Source organism: Scyliorhinus canicula, chromosome 20 (genome assembly GCF_902713615.1).
Source record: "Scyliorhinus canicula chromosome 20, sScyCan1.1, whole genome shotgun sequence".
Taxonomy (NCBI): Eukaryota; Metazoa; Chordata; class Chondrichthyes; order Carcharhiniformes; family Scyliorhinidae; genus Scyliorhinus; species Scyliorhinus canicula.
The window spans coordinates 12,405,801-12,426,184 of record NC_052165.1 but is presented as its reverse complement, the minus strand read 5'-3'; the positions used below and the strand labels follow the sequence as shown (position 1 = coordinate 12,426,184).

Genomic DNA, 20,384 nt, shown 5'->3' with positions numbered 1-20,384 from the left:
GGCTGTTGCTGGCCTCGATAATACCTTCCCGCAGCAGCCGCTGGACTTCAGACCTGATGAAGGTCCTGTCCTGGGCACTGTACCGTCTGCTCCTGGTGGTGACGGGTTTGCAATCCGGTGTGATGTTTGCAAACAGGGAAGGCAGGTCAACCTTAAGGGTCCTGAGGCCGCAGAAAGTAAAGGGTGATGGGGCCCGCCGAATTTCAGGGTTAGGCTCTGGAGGTTGCACTGGAAGTCCAGACCGAGGAGCAAGGCAGCACAGAGGTTGGGGAGGACGTAGAGTCGGAAGCCGCTGAACTCTACGCCCTGGATGGTGAGGGTGGTGATGCAGTACCCCCAGATCTCCACAGACTGAGATACGGAGGCCAGGAAGATTCTTTGGTTAGCGGGGTGTACCGCGAGGGAGCAGCACCTTACCGTATTGGGGTGGATGAAGCTCTCAGTGCTCCCGGATTCCAGAAGGCAGGAGATCTCGTGCCCGTCGACCTTCACCTTTGTCGACACGGAAGCGAGGTTGTGCGGTCGAGACTGGTCGATCGTGACCGAGGCGAGATGCGGTTGGAGGCGATGAGTGGCCCGATGAGGTGCCCGACGCGCAGGGGTCCTGAGGCGGGTAAAATGGCGGCGCCCAGGGGCCGCATGTGTCCTGAGGTGGGTAAGATGGCGACGCCCGCGGGCCGTGGGTGGAGGAGGATGGCAGCGCCCATGATCCACACGTGGTCTGAGGAGAGGAAGATGGCGGCATCCACTGGCCACACATGGGGGGGGTGCAGCGATAATAGCGGTGATTGAGCGGGCTTGGCACACTACAGCGAAATGTCCTTTCTTGCCACAGGCCTTGCAGAGTGCGCATCGTGCCAGGCAGCGCTGCCGGAGGTATTTTGTCTGTCCGCAGAAGTTACACTTGGGTCCCCCGGGGCTGGTTGGCTGCCGCGCGGTTCAAGTGTGGGGTTGGCTGGGGGTGGTCGCTGATGGGGTCTACGATGGGGTGGCCGCTGATGGGGTTCACGATGCATGGGAGGGGGGGGCCATGCGGTCGGGGGCATAAGCCTGTGCGTTGCGTGAGGCGACTGTGAGCGAGAGCGCTAGTTTCTTGGTCGCCACGGGGTCGAGCGTGGCCCCTTCTAAGAGGCGCTGGCAGATGTAGTCAGACCCTATGCCCGTAACAGACGCGTCTCTCATTAGCAGGTTCGAATGTTCAGTGGTTGAAACAGCCTGGCAATCACAGCCTCTCACCAGGGCGAGCAGGACATGCCAGAAATCTTCCACAGACTCACCGGGAAGTTGGACAGGATGTGCCTGGCATAGATCTTGTTGGTCTGCTGAGTGTAGTTCTCCTTCAGTAGCGCCATGGCCTCTGCATAGGTAGGCGTGTCCTGGACAAGGGGGAAGACATTGGAGCTCAGCCGCATGTACAGAACCTGGAGCTTCTGTGCTTCTGAGATTGGGTCTGGCGCAGACCCAATGTATGCTTCAAAGCAAGCCAGCCAATGTGCAAAGTCCTTTTTGGCATTGTCTGCTTGAGGATGCAGCTGCAGGCGATCCGGCTTGATGCGGAGGTCCATCTCTGAAAAATCTCTGCGTAATAAATTGATGCACTATCAATTACGACGAGATGAGAGTAGAATGTAATCGAGGCTTTGTTACACAGAGATGTGTAGCCTCCTACAGCTGCTGCTGAAATGGCTGCTGTTTGGAGAGCACACATATTTATACTCCATCTACTGGGCGGAGCCAGCAGGCAGGGATCTACCCCCGTACCTGTAGTACAGGGGCCTTACAGTAATACCCATATATATAATATAATACAACAGTGGTGACTACCACAGTGTGCAAAAGGATTAACAAGATGGTAATCAACCTGTTTGAACCCGTTATGAATGCATCTTCCAGAACCATCAAGCTCTTTGGTGAGACTTGAACACAGAGCTTCAGGCCCGGAGGTAGAGATGCTACAACAGCAGCACAAGTCCTCCTCTCCAAATTCACACATTCCCTCGAAGAAAACCCAGCGGTGTCTAATTTTTGTCAGGAATATTTTGAATACTTTTCCACAGTTCACACCGATGTACCAGCAGATATAGTATTTTATTGACATTCACTTCTGGGTTCTATACAATCATCTCTTGGCACACTATTTCTAAATTATGATTGGGCAACAATTACATTGCTTATTTCAGACCAAATCCTACTTTTTACAATTAGCGCACAGAATTCAAATTTTTTTGTGTGTTTTACTGTGTGATCAGCCGTCTATTAACTTTAGTTCATCTGCTATTGATACAGTTAGTACAGTGCGTGACAGACTACTGGTTAAACAGAACGTAGTTGGACGTGGTTCAGTGATTACATTACACCAGGCACAGATCCAGGCACGACGGGTGAATCCCGGGGGATCCCCAAATCAGGCTCCGCGCCAGGCAGATCGCGCAGCGTGATCTGGATCTCGCACTCACTGAACACGATCCAGATCTGCATATTGAAATGAGCCATTAGACCCTGCCATTTAATACTAGTCTTCACAAACGTGGACCAGGCATAATGGCACCTCAGGGCGGCCGGGGAAGAGCATGGTGGGACTCCGGCACGCCTCTGACACCTGGGCACTGTTGCACTGCCAACCTGGCACCACCACCCTGGCACTGTCATGGTGTCCAGGTGGCACTGTCAGGGTGCCAGGGGCACTACCAGGGTGCTGGGCTGGCAGTGCCAACATGCCCAGGTTCCAGGTTGGCACTGCCAGGAGTCAGGCACAGGGTGGGCCGTGCCAATTGGAGGGGAGTTGTGCGGGACGTTACAGGGACCTGGAGAATGTTGGAGGGTGAAGGGAGGGTTAATAAAGAGGGGCAAGGCCTGAAGGTGGGGTGTGTGAGAGTGTGTGTGTGAGAGTGTGTGTGTGTGTGTGTGTGTGTGTGTGTGTGGGGGGGGGGGGGGGGGGGGGGGGTGTGATCAGATCTGCCATTCAAAATGACACCACAATCAGAAAGTAGCCATTCCTGCTACCGGGGGAGAAACCCCAAGACCAAAAAAGCCGGCAAAGTGGCGTGGTATGGCGGGGTGAATCTCGGCACTGCTGCCACCAGGGAATAGCCCACTAAACGCGCCCAAAGTGGGCTTAAGCTATTGTCCGCTGAATCGCACCCACAATTTCTGCGACCTATTTCATTACTTACTTCGGACTGTGCTTTCGCTACATGACCGATTATTTTAATCAATCATATTGTAACCCTATGGTAAGAGTGCTGCTTTGAAGCTAATCCAATGTTACTTATATTTTAGTGAGGAATGGGTTCCTCAATAAATACTGGTCACTAAACCATGAAATCACAGGACACGTTCACAATGCATTTGTCAACAGAAGATTTGTCAACATACCTAACATCCATACTCTTAATTCAAGCTGACATTCATTTTGTAAATCACAAAACACTGCATCATATTTGAAAACAAGACAAAAAATTAGTGTTTTGCTCCACTCATTGGAAAGCCCAGCACAATTAGCATATATAAGACAAACAGGCTCATAGTTATGAGTACGATTATTGCCAGATGAGATATTCCTTATACGAACACACCAGAATTAGTTCTGGGAGTGTTTAAACACACCTTCTTTTGTTGATGGTTTCAGTTTCTTGCTAACTTTGAACAATGCAAGGTGCGGTTAATATTTAAAGCAATGTTTTCCCTTTTGAATTGTACCTTTATTTTTAAGTAAAGTACGTCTGTACAGTCAGAAACAGGGGAATGTATCAAAGGGGGCAAAGAAATGGCTGAGCAATTAAACACATACTTTGGTTCTGTCTCCATGAATGAGGACACAAATCAGATACCAGAAAGGTTGGGGAACGCAGACTTTAGTGAGAGGGAAGAACTGAAGGAGATCAATATTAGTAGAGAAATGGTGTTGGGGAAATCGATGGGATTGAAGGTTGATAAATCTCTAAGGCCTGGTAATCTCCGTCCCTGAGTACTTAAGGAAGTGGCTCTAGAAATAGTGGGTCTATTGTTGGTCATCTGCCAGGGTTTTATATACTCTGGAACAGTTAGAACATAGGACATTACAGCACAGTACGGGCCCTTCGGCCCTCGATGTTGCGCCGACCTGAAACCATCTGAAGCCTATCTGACCTACACTATAGAAAATTTAGAGTACACAATTTTGACCCAAGGCTGGGATTTGAACCCAGGTCCTCAGCGCCACAGGCAGCAATGCTAACCATTGTGCCAAGTGCCACCCCTTCAAATATGGTGCAGTTCTTGTGGATTGGAGGGTAGCTAATGTAACTCTACTATTTAGAAAGGGAGATAGAGAGAAAACAGGGAGCTATAGACCAGTCAGCCTGATATCGGTGGTGGGGGAAATTCTAAAATCCATTATCAAAGATTTTCATAGAATCATAGAATCCCTACAGTGCAGAAGGAGATCATCCGGCCCATCAAGTCTGCACTGACCCTCTGAAAGAACACCCTATCTAGGCCCACTACCCACCCTATCACCTGAACCCAGTAACCCCATCTAATCATTTGAACACTAAGGGAAAATTTAGCATGGCCAATCCACCTAACCTGTACATCTTTGGACTGTGGGAGGAAACTGGAGCACCCGGAGGAAAGCCACGCAGACACGGGGAGAAAGTACAAACTCCACACAGACAGTAACCCAAAGTTGGAAATGAACCCAGGTGCCTGGCACTGTGATGCAGCAGTGCTAATGACTGTGCCAATTTTATAGCATAGCACTTAGAAAACAGTGGCAGGATCGGACAGAGTCAGGATCGAGGATGTAACTGGTAGAGTTGATGAGGGGGAGCTCGTGGATGTGGTATATTTGACTTTCAGAAAGCTTTTGACGAAGTGCTGCATAAGAGATTAGCATGTAAAATTAAAGCGCATGGGATTAGGGGTACTGTATTGAGATGGATAGAAAACTAGTTGGCAGACAGGAAACAAAGAGTAGGAATTAATGAGTCTTTTTCAAATTCACAGGCAAGGACTAGTGGGCTACCGCAGGGATCAGTGCCAGGGTCTCAGCTATGCACTATATATATTAATGATTTAGATGATAGAAAAAAGGGTAAGATCTCCAAATTTGCAGATGACACGAAGTTGGGTGGGAGGGTGAGCTGTGAGGAGGATGCATAGATCCTTCAATGTGATTTGGACAAGTTGAGTGAGTGGGCAAATGATTGCCAGATGCAGTATAATTTGGATAAATGTGAGGTTGCCCACATTGGTAGAAAAAATGAAAAGGCAGACTATAATCTGAATGACCATCAATTAGGAGACGGGAATGTGCAACGAGATCTGGGTGTCCTCGTACACCAATCACTGAAGGCAAGCATGCAAGTGCCGCAGTCGGTAAAGAGGGCAAATGGTATGCTGACCTTCATCGCGAGAGGATTCGAATACAGGAGCAGTGGTGCCTTGCTGCAATTATACAGGGTCTTGGTGACACCACATCTGGAATATTGTGTGCAGACTTGTTCTCCTTATCTGAGGAAGAATGTTCTTGCTCTATAGGGAGTGCAGCAAAGGTTTACCAGACTAATTCCTGGGATGGTGGGACTGGCGCATGAGGAGAGATTGAATAGGTTAGGATTGTATTTGCTGGAGTTCGGAAGAATGAGGGGGGAATCTCATAGAAATCTATAAAACTCTAACAGGACTAGGCAGGAAGGATGTTCCCAATGGTGGGTGTGCCCAGAATCAGGGATCACAGTCTGAGGATGCGGGGTAGACCATTTAGTACAGAGATGAGGAGAAGTATTTTAGGCTGAAAAATTGTATCTTTGAAAGAAGCAGTTAGATATACCACTTGGGGCGAAGAGGATCAAAGCATATGGCGGGGAAAGCGGGACTAGGCTATTGAGTTGGATGATCAGCCACGATCATAATGAATGGCGGAGCAGGCTCAAAAGGCCTGTTTTCGGTTTCTATGTTTCTATTACTCGCTCCTAAAAGGTGCATTGCTAAAATAGGGAGCATTTTGTGCATGCATTGTGAAATACACGTTTACTTTCGTCTTGCTCTTCTGGCCCTCTTTGCTGCATAATCCCCCCACAACCTGATTTCTGTAATCTTCCCCAGTCCTACAGCCACTGAGATCTCTGCATTCCTCTGATTCTGGCATCTTGAGCATCCACCATTGAGCATCCGCCATGCAAAGCCCACAACCCCTGAATTAATTGTTAAAATATGTTTAAAGCAGAGATTGACAGACATCTAAATATCAATGACATAGAGGAGAAATGGGGATAGTATGGATGATCAGCCATGATCATAGTGAATGGCAGAGCAGGCATGATGGGCCAAATGGCTTACTCCTGCTCCTATGTAAAGATGCTACAAAATTCAAGTTGTTGCTGTAATATTCATTGTCTAAGAGGAGCAGGAATACTGTAATCATTCCTCACACATTGTGATAGATGGGCCAGGGCAACCCATCGCCTTTGCTGTGAAGGAGCATTAAACCCACACCTGCTGCATCACAACTGGAATCAGTACATTTGCCAACATTTGTAGAATTGTGGGTGCTACCCTGTACCCTCCCACTCCTTCATCCAGCACATTGCAACACTAGAAAGCCGCTTCACTCTCAGTGCCTGTGTACCACCTAAATTGCAAGAGAGCATTATTATTGTTGAAGTAAAATCTAGGCTGAACCAAATAGGCGGCGCCATGGCACAGTGGTTAGCACTGCTGCCTCACAGCTCCAGGGACATGGATTCAATTCTGGCCTTGGGTGATTATCTATGCGGAGTTTGCAGGTTCTCCCCGTCTGCGTCTATTTCGTCCGGGTGCTCCGGTTTCCTCCCATAGTACAAAAATGCCCACATTGGGTAAATTGGCCATGTTAAATTGCCCTAGTGTCCAAAGATATGCAGGTTAGGTGGGGTTATGGGGATAGGGCAAGGAAGTGAGCCTAGGTAGGGTGCTCTTTCAGAGGGTCGGTGCAGACCAGATGGGCTGAATGGCCTCCTTTTGCACTGACGGTATTCTATGATCTTTTTTACTCAGTTGGGTGTGAATCTTCGACATTCTCTACTCCAGGAAGCTGTGGAAGCTCAATCCAAATGCAGCAAGACCTGGAAACTATCCAGGCTTGGCTTGACATGAAGCAAGCAACATTTACTGCACACAAGTACCAGGCAATGTTCATCTTCAACAAGAAAAAAATCTAACCATCGCCTCTTGACATTCAATGGTATTAACATTGCTGTATCCCTCATTATCAACATTTTGGGGGTTACCATTAACTAGAAACTTAACCGGACTGGCCATATAAATACTATGCCTACAGAGAGGCTAGGAATCCTGCGGCAAGTAACTCATTTCCTGACTCCCCAAAGACTGTCCATAATCTCCAAGGCTCAAGTCAGGAGTGTGACAGAATACTCTCCAATTGCCTTGTTAAGTACAGCTCCAAGAACACTAAAGAAGCTCGACACCACCCACAAACATTAATTCACTCCACCACCGACACACAGTAACAGCAGTGTGTACCATTGACAAGAACCACTGCAGGGAGTCACCAAGGCTCCTTAGACAGAACCTTCCACATCCACAACCATTATCATCTGAGCTGAAGGACATGTGCAGCAGATACTTGGGAACACCACCACCTGGAGATTCCCCACCAAGCTGTGCAGCATCCCGACTTGGGAACATATTGCCTTTCCTTCACTGCAGCTGGAACTCCTTCCCTAACCTCACTGTGGGTGTACCCACACCACATGGACTGCTGCGGTACAAGAAGGCAGCTCACCAGCACCTTCTCAAGGGCAATTACAGGTGGGCAATAAATGCTGGCCTAGCCATGCAAAGCCCACACCCCTGAATTAATTGTTAAAATATGTTTAAAGCAGAGATTGACAGATATCTATATATCAATGACATAGAGGAGAAATGGGGATAGTATGGATGATCAGCCATGATCATAGTGAATGGCAGAGCAGGCATGATGGGCCAAATGGCTTACTCCTGCTCCTATGTAAAGATGCTACAAAATTCAAGTTGTTGCTGTAATATTCGTTGTCTAAGAGGAGCAGGAATACTGTAATCATTCCTCACACATTGTGATAGATGGGCCAGAGTAACCCATCGCCTTTGCTGTGAAGGAGCATTAAACCCACAACTGCTGCATCACAACTGGAATCAGTACATTTGCAAACATTTGTAGAATTGTGGGTGCTACCCTCTACCCTCCCACTCCTTCATCCAGCACATTGCAACACTAGAAAGCTGCTTCACTCTCGGTGCCTATGTACCATCTAAATTGTAAAACAGAGCATTATTATTGTTGAAGTAAAATCTAGGCTGAAACAAACAGGTGGCACAGTGGCACAGTGGTTAGCACTGCTGCCTCACAGCTTCAGGGTCCTGGGTTCAATTCCAGCCTCGGGTGACTGTCTGCGTGGGTTTCCTCCGGGTGCTCCGGTTTCCTCCCACAGTTTGAAGATGTGCAGGTTAGGTGGATTGGCCGTGCTAAATTTCCCCTCAGTGTCCAAAGGTTAGATGGAGTTACGGGCTAGGGCGGAGGCATGGACTTAAGTACGGTGCTCGTTCCAAGGGGCGGTGCAGACTTGATGGGCCAAATGGCCTCCTTCCATACTGTAGATTCTATGAAATGCACATCACTGGAACTACAGTTTGGATTTTACGGTCTAATAAGCAAAATACTGCGGGAGCTGGAATCTGAAATAAGTACAAGGGATTCGGGAAAAACCTCATCAGCTGTACAGAAAGCAGAGTTAACATTGTGCGTCCTTTTAGCTCTTGGTCTGAAAACCTTCTGACGAAGAGCGAAAGGACTCTTCTGCTTTCTCTTCTCACTGATGCTGCCACATCCCCTGTACTTGCTTCAGGCTTTTAGACAGTCGTGTTTACCAGGCGCTGTGCCCTCTCTGCCTTCACCTTATTGCCCATGTGATTTCTATGGCTGAGGTCATCTTAAGAAGGCTGCGGTGTTAGAAATTAAACAGTTTCAGGGCAGCATGGTGGCGCAGTGGGTTAGCCCTGCAGCCTCACGCCGCTGAGGTCCCAGGTTCGATCCCGGCTCTGGGTCACTGTCCGTGTGGAGTTTGCACATTCTCCCCGTGTTTGCGTGGGTTTCGCCCCCACAACCCAAAGATGTGCAGGCTAGGTGGATTGGCCACGCTAAATTGCCCCTTAATTGGAAAACAATCAATTGGGTACTCTAAAAAAAAATGTTTTTAAGAAATTAAACAGTTTCATGTTGAGAAAATGGAAAAGTACTGACTCGGGGGTACGTTTGTACTCCGAAAGAACAGAACAATATCATATCCAGTGTTTTTTTTTTAACCAGTCAGCAATCACTGAGCTTAATTAGATCGTTGTGAACATGTTCCAAAACGTCACTTTCCAAATTAGGAATTACTGTACTCTATCAGAATGTGAATCTGCACCTGTACATAAAATCAAAGCAGTGGAATTGTTTTGTTCGTGTATTGTTGTCATGCATAGCTGGAAACATCAGTGCACTAACAGGTCATTCTTTTTACAACAGTTTAAAGTGAGTATTATTTTTCCATATGGAATTAATGTGCAAAAGGGGGCTGATTATTAATTTATCTAATCAATTTAATTAAAGAGTTTATTTAAATGATCTAATATGGGTGGCACGGTTTACACAGTGGGTAGCACTATTGCTTCACAGCACCAAGGTCCCAGATTTGATTCCCGGCTTGGGTCACTGTCTGTGCGGAGTCTGCACGTCCTCCCCGTGTCTGCGTGGGTTTCCTCCGGGTGCTCCGGTTTCCTCCCACAGTCCAAAAGACGTGCAGGTTAGGTGAATTGGACATTCTGAATTCTCCCTCAGCGTACCCGAACAGGCACCGGAGTGTGGCGACTAGAAGATTTTTACAGTAACTTCATTGCAGTGTTAATGTAAGCCTACTTGTGACACTAATAAAGATTATTAGATTAGTATATGGTGATAAAGGCCCTGATTTCACAGTAGGATTGAAAATGGAGTGTGAGCTTTTTCTTTCAAGAAAATATTTTATTGGGGCATTTATAATTTTAACATTTTAACATTCTAAACAACAGAGCGGTCCAACACATGCAAAAAACCCACAATAACACACCCAACTTCTGCCCCGCCCTAACTCCTGGCTACCCATGTATTAGATTCCCTGCCCTTATTCTTCACTGCCATTCCTCCAATACCCCCCCAATTCCCGCCCCCCATCCTGCTGAAAGTCAGTTTTCCTTAAAGAAGTCGATGAACGGCTGCCACCTCCGAGCGAACCCCAGTAATGAACCCCTGAAGACAAACTTAATCTTCTCCAGCCTAAGAAACCCTGCCATGTCACTGACCCACACCCCCCACTTAGAGTGTGAGATTTCAGAAAGGAGAAGGAATGGAAGGTGTCTGGAGGGGATGTGGGGACCTGGCTGATTTTAACAGTAGCTTCAGCAGGTCCGCCCAATTCATCACTTCATCGATAGGCAAGGGGATTGACAGCAAGAAGCCACAACCCAGGACTGGTGTGAATTCCTCCTGACATGCGAGGTTTTTTTAAGCTGAGATTTTCTCGCTATCGGTTCCCAGAAAGTCACCCCTGGTGTCACTGCTGACCCCAGTGAGTGGTGCAGTCAGCCAGGTCCTACTGACACCATCAAAATCAGGTCTGCACACGGAGGGGACACGGGTACCTTCCTGTAGGTATCAGTCTCACTGCTCAAAGGAGGTGTGCGGTAGCACAGTGGTTAACACAGTTGCTTCACAGCTTCAGGGTCCCAGGTGCGATTCCCTGATGGGTCACTGTCTGTGCGAAGTCTGCACGTTCTCCCCTGTGTCTGCGTGGGTTTCCTCTGACTGCTCCTCCCACAGTCCAAAGACGTGCAGGTTAGGTGGATTGGCCATGCTAAATTAGTGCCCAGAAAAGGTTAGTTGGGGTTACTGGGTTACGGGGATAGGGTGTGGGCTTTAGTAGGGTGCTCTTTCCCAGAACTGGTGCAGATTCAATGGGCTGAATGGCCTCCTTTGCACTGTAAATTCTATGAGCTGCTGAAGCAGGGCACAGTGGGGAATGCAATCTGGGTGGGGCGGCGGGGCTTGGGGGGGGGGGGGGAAGTAAGGGACTGAACTCACTGAACTGAACTGCCCCCAGCGATTCCCCCCTCCCCCCCCCCATGACTTCTAAATCTGGTTTCCATCAGACATCTTGGAGGTCGGGGGAAGTAGGTAAAGCAGTTTTACATTCACTGTCATAATCAATTTTGGGAGAATTTTAATCTCTTTTGTTTCAGTATTAAGAAAATTGCTGCACGAGGCAAGGTGTACAAAGCGCATGGAAAAATTAAAATCTTTTTTTAAAATAAATTTAGTGTACCCAATCATTTTTCCAATTAAGGGGCAATTTAGCATGTCCAATTGACCTAGCCTGCACATCTTTGGGTTGTGGGGGTGAAACCCAAGCAAACACGGGGAGAACGTGCAAACTCCACACGGACAGTGACCCAGAGCCGGAATCGAACCTGGGACCTCAGCGCCGTGAGGCAACAGGGCTAACCCACTGCGCCACCGGAAAAATGAAAATCTAAGGATACCCTTTAACAGGGAGTCACTGTAAGAGAAGGAGCTTCCTGCAGTGTTATTGCTGCATGTATTGTTTTATGTGGGGGACGCTTAGCTTACAAGGTCAGTGCGTGGTTGAGAATAAAGGCAACAGCTTGGGTTCAATTCTCTTCCAGGTGAGGTCGACCTGAGGGGGGGCGGGGGGGGGGGGGGGGGGGGGTAGGGGGGGGGGGGGGGGGGGGGCGCCTGCTTCCTCTTCTGCATGTTTGGAGTTGCCGCTTGGTGAACTGGGTTCTGTTTGATTGGTGGGCAGGTCAGGGCCTCTCATACTTCGGTGCAGACTCGATGGGCCAAAGGGCCTCTTCTGCACTGTAGTATTCTGTGATTGGTGCTGTCCAAATGATTGGGGGGAGAACTGACCACTACTGTGACTCGTAGAGTCGGACATATACGATTATCTAGGAGGATACTGGTATACAGGGCCACATAAAGACTACTGGGGTACAGGGCCACATCAAGACTACTGGGGTACAGGGCCACATAGACTACTGGGGTGCAGGGCCACATCAAGGCTACTGGGGTGCAGGGCCACATCAAGACTACTGGGGTACAGGGCCACATCAAGACTACTAATATACAGGGTCGCATCGAGGCTATTAATATACAGGGTCGCATCAAGGCTACTGGGGTACAAGGCCACATCAAGGCTACTGGGGTGCAGGGCCACATCAAGACTACTGGGGTACAGGGCCACATCAAGACTACTAATATACAGGGTCGCATCGAGGCTATTAATATACAGGGTCGCATCAAGGCTACTGGGGTACAGGGCCACATCAAGGCTACTGGGGTACAAGGCCACATCAAGGCTACTGGGGTGCAGGGCCACATCAAGACTACTGGGGTACAGGGCCACATCAAGACTACTAATATACAGGGTCGCATCGAGGCTATTAATATACAGGGTCGCATCAAGGCTACTGGGGTACAGGGCCACATCAAGGCTACTGGGGTACAGGGCCACATCAAGGCTACTGGGGTACAGGGCCACATGGAGGCTACTAATATACAGGGTCGCATCGAGGCTATTAATATACAGGGTCGCATCGAGGCTATTAATATACAGGGTCGCATCAAGGCTACTGGGGTACAGGGCCACATCAAGGCTACTGGGGTACAGGGCCACATCAAGGCTACTGGGGTACAGGGCCACATGGAGGCTACTAATATACAGGGTCGCATCGAGGCTATTAATATACAGGGTCGCATCGAGGCTACTGGGGTACAAGGCCACATCAAGGCTACTAATATACAGGGTCGCATCGAGGCTACTGGGGTACAGGGCCACATCAAGACTACTGGGGTACAGGGCCACATCAAGACTACTGGGGTACAAGGCCACATCAAGGCTACTGGGGTACAGGGCCACATCAAGACTACTGGGGTACAAGGCCACATCAAGACTACTGGGGTACAGGGCCACATCAAGACTACTGGGGTACAGGGCCACATCAAGGCTACTGGGGTACAGGGCCACATCAAGACTACTGGGGTATAGGGCCACATCAAGGCTACTGGGGTACAGGGCCACATCAAGACTACTGGGGTACAAGGCCACATCAAGACTACTGGGGTACAGGGCCACATCAAGACTACTGGGGTACAGGGCCACATCAAGACTACTGGGGTACAGGGCCACATGGAGGCTATTAATATACAGGGCCACATCAAGGCTACTAGTGTACAGGGCCACATCAAGACTATTGGTGTACAGGGCCACATCAAGGTTACTGGCTAACAGGAGCACCACAAGGCTACTGGTGTATAGGGCCACCTAAAGGCTACTAGAATAAAGCACTACATCAAAGCTACTGGTGTACAGGGCCATATCAAGAATACTGGAATAAAGCCCTCTTCAAGGCTGCTGATGTATAGTATCACATCAGGGCTACTGATGTACATAGACACCGCAATGCTGCTAGAATACAGGGTCACATTAATGCTACTGGTGTACTGGGCCACATCAAGACTGTTGGTATACAGGGCCACATCAAGGCGACTGGTGTACAGGGCCACATTAAGGCTTTGGGTGTACAGGGTCACATTAAGGTTACTGATGTGTAGGGTCAGATAAAAATGTTTTCCTTGTTCACTGAAATTCAATATACCACATTGTAAGTTTGATGTTTGCATTCATCCATGTTCCAAATCGCTTGAATGGTTTAATAGGTTCTCATTCCTTCTGTATGTTTCTCACTCTCTTCCTTTATCTCTTTTTCATTTAAAAAAATTTTTTCTCATTTGTCTTAACATTTCTCTGTTCTCACTTCTCTCTGTTGCTGTACCTTGCGACGGTTTCACCTCTCTTGCTCCGTCCTCTGTTACATTAACAATCTCTGTCAAAAATACATGTTTTATTTCTTAATTGTTCTAATTGTCCCTCTCACGAGAGACCGAGGTAGAGGAACTGGGAATAAGATTCTAGGTTGGAAATGTTGTGGGAGAGATTGGGTAATGCCCACAGTTGGCATTGGATGGGTGCAGAATCATACACTGCACCGTATGCCTCTAAGATGCTGCACACTATTCAAACATTCTTTATGCTGGGCCTTAGTGTGTCAGCCCCGAAATAAGATGGACCCTGGAGTTAAAGGATATCATCTACAAGCTGGGTTTGTAGAGACAGGGACAAGGCCAGAGGGTAGGATGAAGGGGCTTGTATTTGTTTTGTGAATTATTACCGGCATACTGGGGGTTGTTTTCCTTAGAGCAGGGAAGGTTCAAGGAAGATCACAAAATTGTTATGGCACAGAATGAAGCTCTCTTCATGACCCTTCCATCAGGCAGAAGATACAGAAGTCTGAAGACCAGCATATCCAGACATAGTAACAGCTTCTTCCCCATAGCTCCTGGACACCTCAACGACTCTCCTCCGGACTGATTTGTTCCCTGTAAGAACACCATTCACGGTGCCCTATGCTGCTCTTGCTCATGTATTTGCTTTGTTTGGCCCCTTGTTCCACACTGTAACCAATCACCATTTGTCGATGTACAATTTGCCAATGTACTCTGTCGATTATTCTTTTTGTCTACTATGTACGTATTGTGTATGTTCCCTCAGCCACAGAAAAATACTTTTCACTGTACTTCGGTACATGTGGCAATAAATATCAATCAATCATTTGGCACATTGTATCTGAACTGCCTCTCCAAATGAACATCATCACTTAGTGCCATTCCCCTGCCTTACCCCGTACCACTGCACATTGTTTCTGTTAAATTAATCATGTAATGCCCTCTTCAATGCCTCGATTGAACCTGCCTCCATCACACATCCAGGACAGTCCATTTCAGACCCCAACCACTCGCGGTGTGAAAATGTTTTTTCTCACATCACATTTGCTTCTTTTGCAAAATGCCTTCAACCTGTGCCCCCTCGTCCCTGCTCCTTTTACACGCAGGAACAGTTTCTTCCTGTCTACTCTGCCCAGCCCCCTCATGATTTTGAACATCTCTATCAAATATCCCCTGAGCTTTCTTCTCTCCAAGGAGAACCATCCCAACCTCTCCAATCTGCCCTCATATCTGACGTTTCTCATCCCTGGAACCATTCTTATAAACCTCTTCTGCACTCTCTCCAATGTGTTCACATCCTTCCTAAGTGTGGCACCCAGAACTGTGCCTGATACTCCCGCTGAGGTGTGACTAGTGTCTTGGATACGTTCAGCATAACCGCCTTGTACTTGGACTCTATGCCCTTATTAATATGGCCCAGAATACTATATACCTTGTTAACTGCCCTCCACCGAGGACAGCACAGTAGCGCTGTGGTTAGCCTCACGGTGACGATGACCCGTATTCAATCCCAGCCCCAGGTCACCGTACATGTGGAGTTTGTACATGTGGAGTTCGCACATTCTCCCTGTGTCTGCGTGGGTCTCACTCCTACAACCCAAAAAAATGTGCAGGCCAGGTGAATTGGTCACACTAAATTGCCCCTTGATTGGAACAAAAAGGAATTGGGTACTCTAAATTTATTTTTAAAAACTGCTGTCTCCACCTGTGCTGCCACCTTCAATGATCTAGGCACATATACATTTGTAAAGCAAGACCCTTACTCCTGCATCCCGTTAAGAATCTGACCCCTTGTTCTAAATTGTCTATCCATGTTCTTCCTGCCAAAATGCATCACCTCACACATCTCTGCATTGATTTAATAGAAGTGACCAAAATTATGAATTTTGTTTGAATAGATAGGAGGAAATTGTTTCGTCTAGACTCTAGAGGGAGAGTCACCAGAGGATGCAGACTTAACACGATTGGGAAAGGAAGCTGGAGGGAGTTGAGATTTTTTTTTTTACACATCGTGTTATTATGAACAGGAATTCACAACTGCAAACCTTGGTGGAAACAGTTTCAAAGCGGGATTGGACAATCAGAGCCTTTGGGAAAATGCAGGGGAACAGGGCTAATAGGGATAGCCGGTGCGAAAAGCTGAAACAGGTAAGCTGTCTGTGCTTGTGTAAGCATGTGGCTAAATATTTATGTTGATTATTTTTTTAAGGGAAGGTATTTCCTTCATTGACTGTGATTTATCATTCTGAATGAGTCGGAGTGACAATGCTGAAATGGAGAATCGAATTGCTCTCTGCTTTGAGCCAATGCACGGCAGGATTTGATTGATTGAAATTCTAGGCTGTGATTGGCTGAAGGGCTCCTGCAATGTGATTGGTGGGACTCCAGGTTACCAGACAGATACAATTCAATGGTGAAGGATTAGAAGTTGGCGGCGTTCACAGTTCAGCCACTCTGTCCAGTAACGCGCGAACTGCTTCCCGGACCCACTGCTGGTCACACGAGTCACCCCAGAGCCATTTGGCAAATAGTTCTCATTTAGCCTCACAACTTTTAATGGGTAGAAATTATTTCGTTCCTATATTCAGTCCAGGACCGATCTTCAATTCACCGTGTACACAACTAACCTGTCTCTCATTTAAAAAACAAAAACTGTCTGCCCCTCAAAACATACCATGATGGTCAGGACAGGACCCGAACGCTGTCCAATTGATAACAAATTAAATGTTTCTGAATCAGACCCGAGCGACGGATCCGCGAAACTTTCTCCCTCAGATGCATGTGCTGCACATTCAGTAACTTTAACCAGATGTCAGACTTTTCCCTTTTCGCGGCTGCAAAAGGACGTCTGAAGCGAACTCGTGATTGTTGGCCTCTGCACCGTCAAACGGTCTCAGGCGTGTGGTCAAGGGGGTGAAAAAAAGTTGGAGGAAAGTTTTGCAAGAGTTTTGAGACCAAAGGACAGACAGCTGAAGCGTCGCCGGCGCTCCAGCGAAGCCCTGGTTTCTCCGGCGAGTTAGGGAACTGATTGGCAAACAGCAAGACCGGGGTAAGGTCAGTTGCCACTTGGTGGGAGTCGTTGTCCTGAACCTTGAAATGCCCGAAGTGCAGCAACGCGGCGCGTGTGAAATGGACATGGCCGTGGCATTTCAGGCTGGGCGCGCGGGACTGTGAGCCAGGGGCAGGTTAATCAATACCAACCCTGCAGTGATTCCGGGAAAAGTGTGGGAACGATTCATTTCACCCCCTCCCCGCGGTGAGAACAAGAGGAGTGAGACAGAGGAAGAGAGGGGTGGCTCGGAATGCGGAAGGAGCTTACCTGAAGAAGAGTTTGGAGAAGGCATTGGCTTTTTCAATGGGTGATCTCTGCATTGTTGTCCAGTGGAGGGTTTGGAGTACCTGAGGACAGACTCTGCCCGCACACCCCACCTTATTAACACTGCCTGATGATGTCACTACTGGGCACTGAGAAAGAGGAGAGAGAGAGAGAGGAGAGAGAGAGAGAGAGGCTGAAAGTTGACAGCATTGTTACCTTCTCCTCCCAATGACAAAACGGAATTCTCTGCCAGAACTCAGATTGCTACAAATTGGTGTCCATTTCTCTGTAATCATTAACGACAGTAAGAAAATGTGATTTATTAATGGTTAACACACCAAATGCACTGACAAACGCACCTGTGATTAATTCTTGTTTTCCAATCATGGTGAATGATATTATTGATAGGTGTGGAGGGGGAGGGGGGCTTTTTTCTCTATTTCTTCATTGGATGAGTACAGTAAGAAGTCCTACAACACCAGGTTAAAGTCCAGTAAGAACTCACCAGGTTAAAGACCAACAGGTTTGTTTCAAACACGAGCTTTCGAGCACTGCTCCTTCCTCAGGTGAATCTACTCATTGGGTGAGACAGTGTATAATTCAGGGAATTATCCATCCCCCCCCCCCCCCCCCCAAACCTGTCTGCCCCGTCCAGCGAGGGAATCTCCGCTGACAGAATCACTTCACCTTGTTCTCTTGTCTGGTTAATATGTTTGTTGTTGTTGCAGATTTCTTACAACAGAATTAATATTTCCCCGAGCCAAGGCTGTTGATTCAGGCGACTGGAACTCTGAACCTTTTTTTTGGTGGGGGGTCACACGAAGTGGAGAGAGAACCTCGGAGCTAAGGTTTGGAGTCCGGATCATTCTTCGTCCAGTGAACGGGAAGTAGAACTGCAAATACAAAGCTAATCCCATCTGCAGATCTCTGTCTCCACAGAGGCTGTCAGACCTGCTGAGATTGTTCTGTCTGTTCTGGGTGGGTGGGTGGGGGACTGTCTCCGTCTCCGGCATCCTCAGTGATTTGCTTTGATCTAAGAGGTGGTGGAGTGCTGCAGGTATTTGATTCTAACAAGACGTTATTGACATTTATAGGCAGCGGGGCAGCCCTGTGGCCCCAGCAGCAGGCCCACTGGTTGTGTTTACCAATGCCCCCCCCCCCCCCCCCCCCCCATCCATATGTGAACCCAAATGTAGAACCGGGCTTGCTTCACTTCGAGAGGCAGACATCAAAGCAAATATGCGTCTTCCCTTCCCATTGAGGACTTGATCAAAAGTTACTAAAGAAATCTCACTGTACCAGCAATTCACAGCAATGACTGAACACTTGTAAAGTGTTTACATGCAGCACATAGACTGATACAATTCCAACCTGCTTTTCATCCAGCAGAGATATTCCCCTGCCTGCTCGCCCCCATTGTGTTGGACTTGACGAGCTCCCCCAGCCCAGATCCCCTGCGGGTCTTAATTTAAGATAGTTAAAAAGTTGAAATCGATTCCAATGTGCCAATAAATTGAGATGGTGATTTCTATTCTCAGTCTGTGAGTTGCTTTGTGAGTGATCCTGCCCCCCACCCGGGGGGGGGGGGGGGGGGAGCGGGTGCCATCACCCTGCCCACAAGTGTTCAAAGATTAATCCAATACTTTTGACCTTGATTTTCATTCGGCTCCCGGACGCTTGAAGCCACATTTAATGTTTTGAGATGAGGTTAAGTTGTGGGGGGGGGGGGGGGGGGGGGGTCATTTTCAGCAGGACCTCTCCTGTGAGCGAGTATGTCCCAATCCATTTGGCTGATTTTCGCCGGTGCTATTCCCAGGACACGAGCTGTTTGCCTGCAGGAGTAAAGCTTGTGCAGACAATGACATCGCATTGTCGAAGTGAATGTAAGGGAGGACGCGCTCTACCGTGCAGAACCTCCACCAACACAAACTGCACTGGGTGTGACTGCTGACATCCAAGGTCAATTCATTCGTCGTAAATCTGAAGCTTAGTTTAGTTGCTGGTTGTTTCAGAATTTGAAGAAAGCACTTGAATGCACATTTAAAACATATTCATTTGATTGGCGGATTTAACCCACACTTCAGACTCAAACCTGCGGTTATATTTCAAGGCACAGAGAGAGATGTAGCGGACCCACGCCAGGTATATATCAGATAAAAGGTTACTGTTCTGTTAGCCCCAGTTATATGTCTGCTTTTTCTGAACACGTTATAAAAAGCTGTAAGCCTCTGATGGGATCCTTACAAAGAGCAAGTCTCTGAGATAACAAAGGGTATGAAGACCCCTTTCCCTTTCTAATATTGGGTTTGCCCGGTAGGTTACAGTATTGTATTTTTAAATTGTATTTTTGCTGTACTGGTTGATTAGGAAATACTCGGCTCGATGGGGTTGGCCTTGTGAGGGAATGTACACGCCAATGTACAGACTGGGCCATATTCTCAGTCACCGATGCGAGTCAGTCATTTCCGTGGATGTTAAAATCGAACCATGAGAGTTAAGGTGACAGAAGGCGGCGCCGCTGTTGTAAAATAGAGAGATCCCGGGGTTTGGCTGTCTCAATTACTTCAATGGATCCAATTCAATGTCAGGCACCGCCACAAACCATCTCAACAGTGGAGGATGGGCAGACAATGCTGGAAAATAAATCCGAACTATATTGACATACAGGCCTAGACGTTTAGTCGGGAGTCCTTGAAAAGTGGAGCTCCCCATTCCAGGATCCCCAACCTCATTCCCGGCTCTGCACACCCGGCCTGGTCGACTCCAGTCCGGCCATTGGCATTCCCATGCTGCTCTCTTGGAGTGGGCCTGTGTTTTTAAAGAGCTGTGGTTCAAGGGACCTTCTAAAGGATGAGTTTAAAAGCCCTCCGTCATACCTCCCCCCCCCCCCCCCCCATGCCAGGGTCTGCTCTTCCCCCACCCTTGTGACCCCAATGCCAAACTCTATCCTTGTACCCACCATCCATGGCTCTCATGCTCCCATGCTAAGCTCTGACCTTCCATCCACACGCCATGGGGCCTCATGCCCCCCCCCCCTCCCCCAGGCCAAGCTATGTCACTTCCACTCTTTCCATTGGGGCTAAAGTGTTTCAGCAACAGTGCTGGATGTCTGGCCTCTCAGCCAAGCCTACATAATGAGGCTTGGTTGAGAGCTCAAGCATCCATTGAGCC

At 48.1% G+C, this 20,384-nt stretch overlaps 1 protein-coding gene across 1 annotated transcript in view; it reads right to left on the bottom strand.

The window, feature by feature from the left end:
- cftr (CF transmembrane conductance regulator) overlaps positions 1–17,380 on the bottom strand; it is a 189,092-nt gene extending 171,712 nt beyond the window's left edge. Inside the window, exon 1 of the mRNA XM_038781050.1 lies at positions 17,217–17,380. Coding sequence (XP_038636978.1) covers positions 17,217–17,269 — 53 coding nt within the window. The 5' untranslated portion in view covers positions 17,270–17,380. The remainder of the gene's footprint in view (positions 1–17,216) is intronic.
- Positions 17,381–20,384: the final 3,004 nt, after the last annotated feature.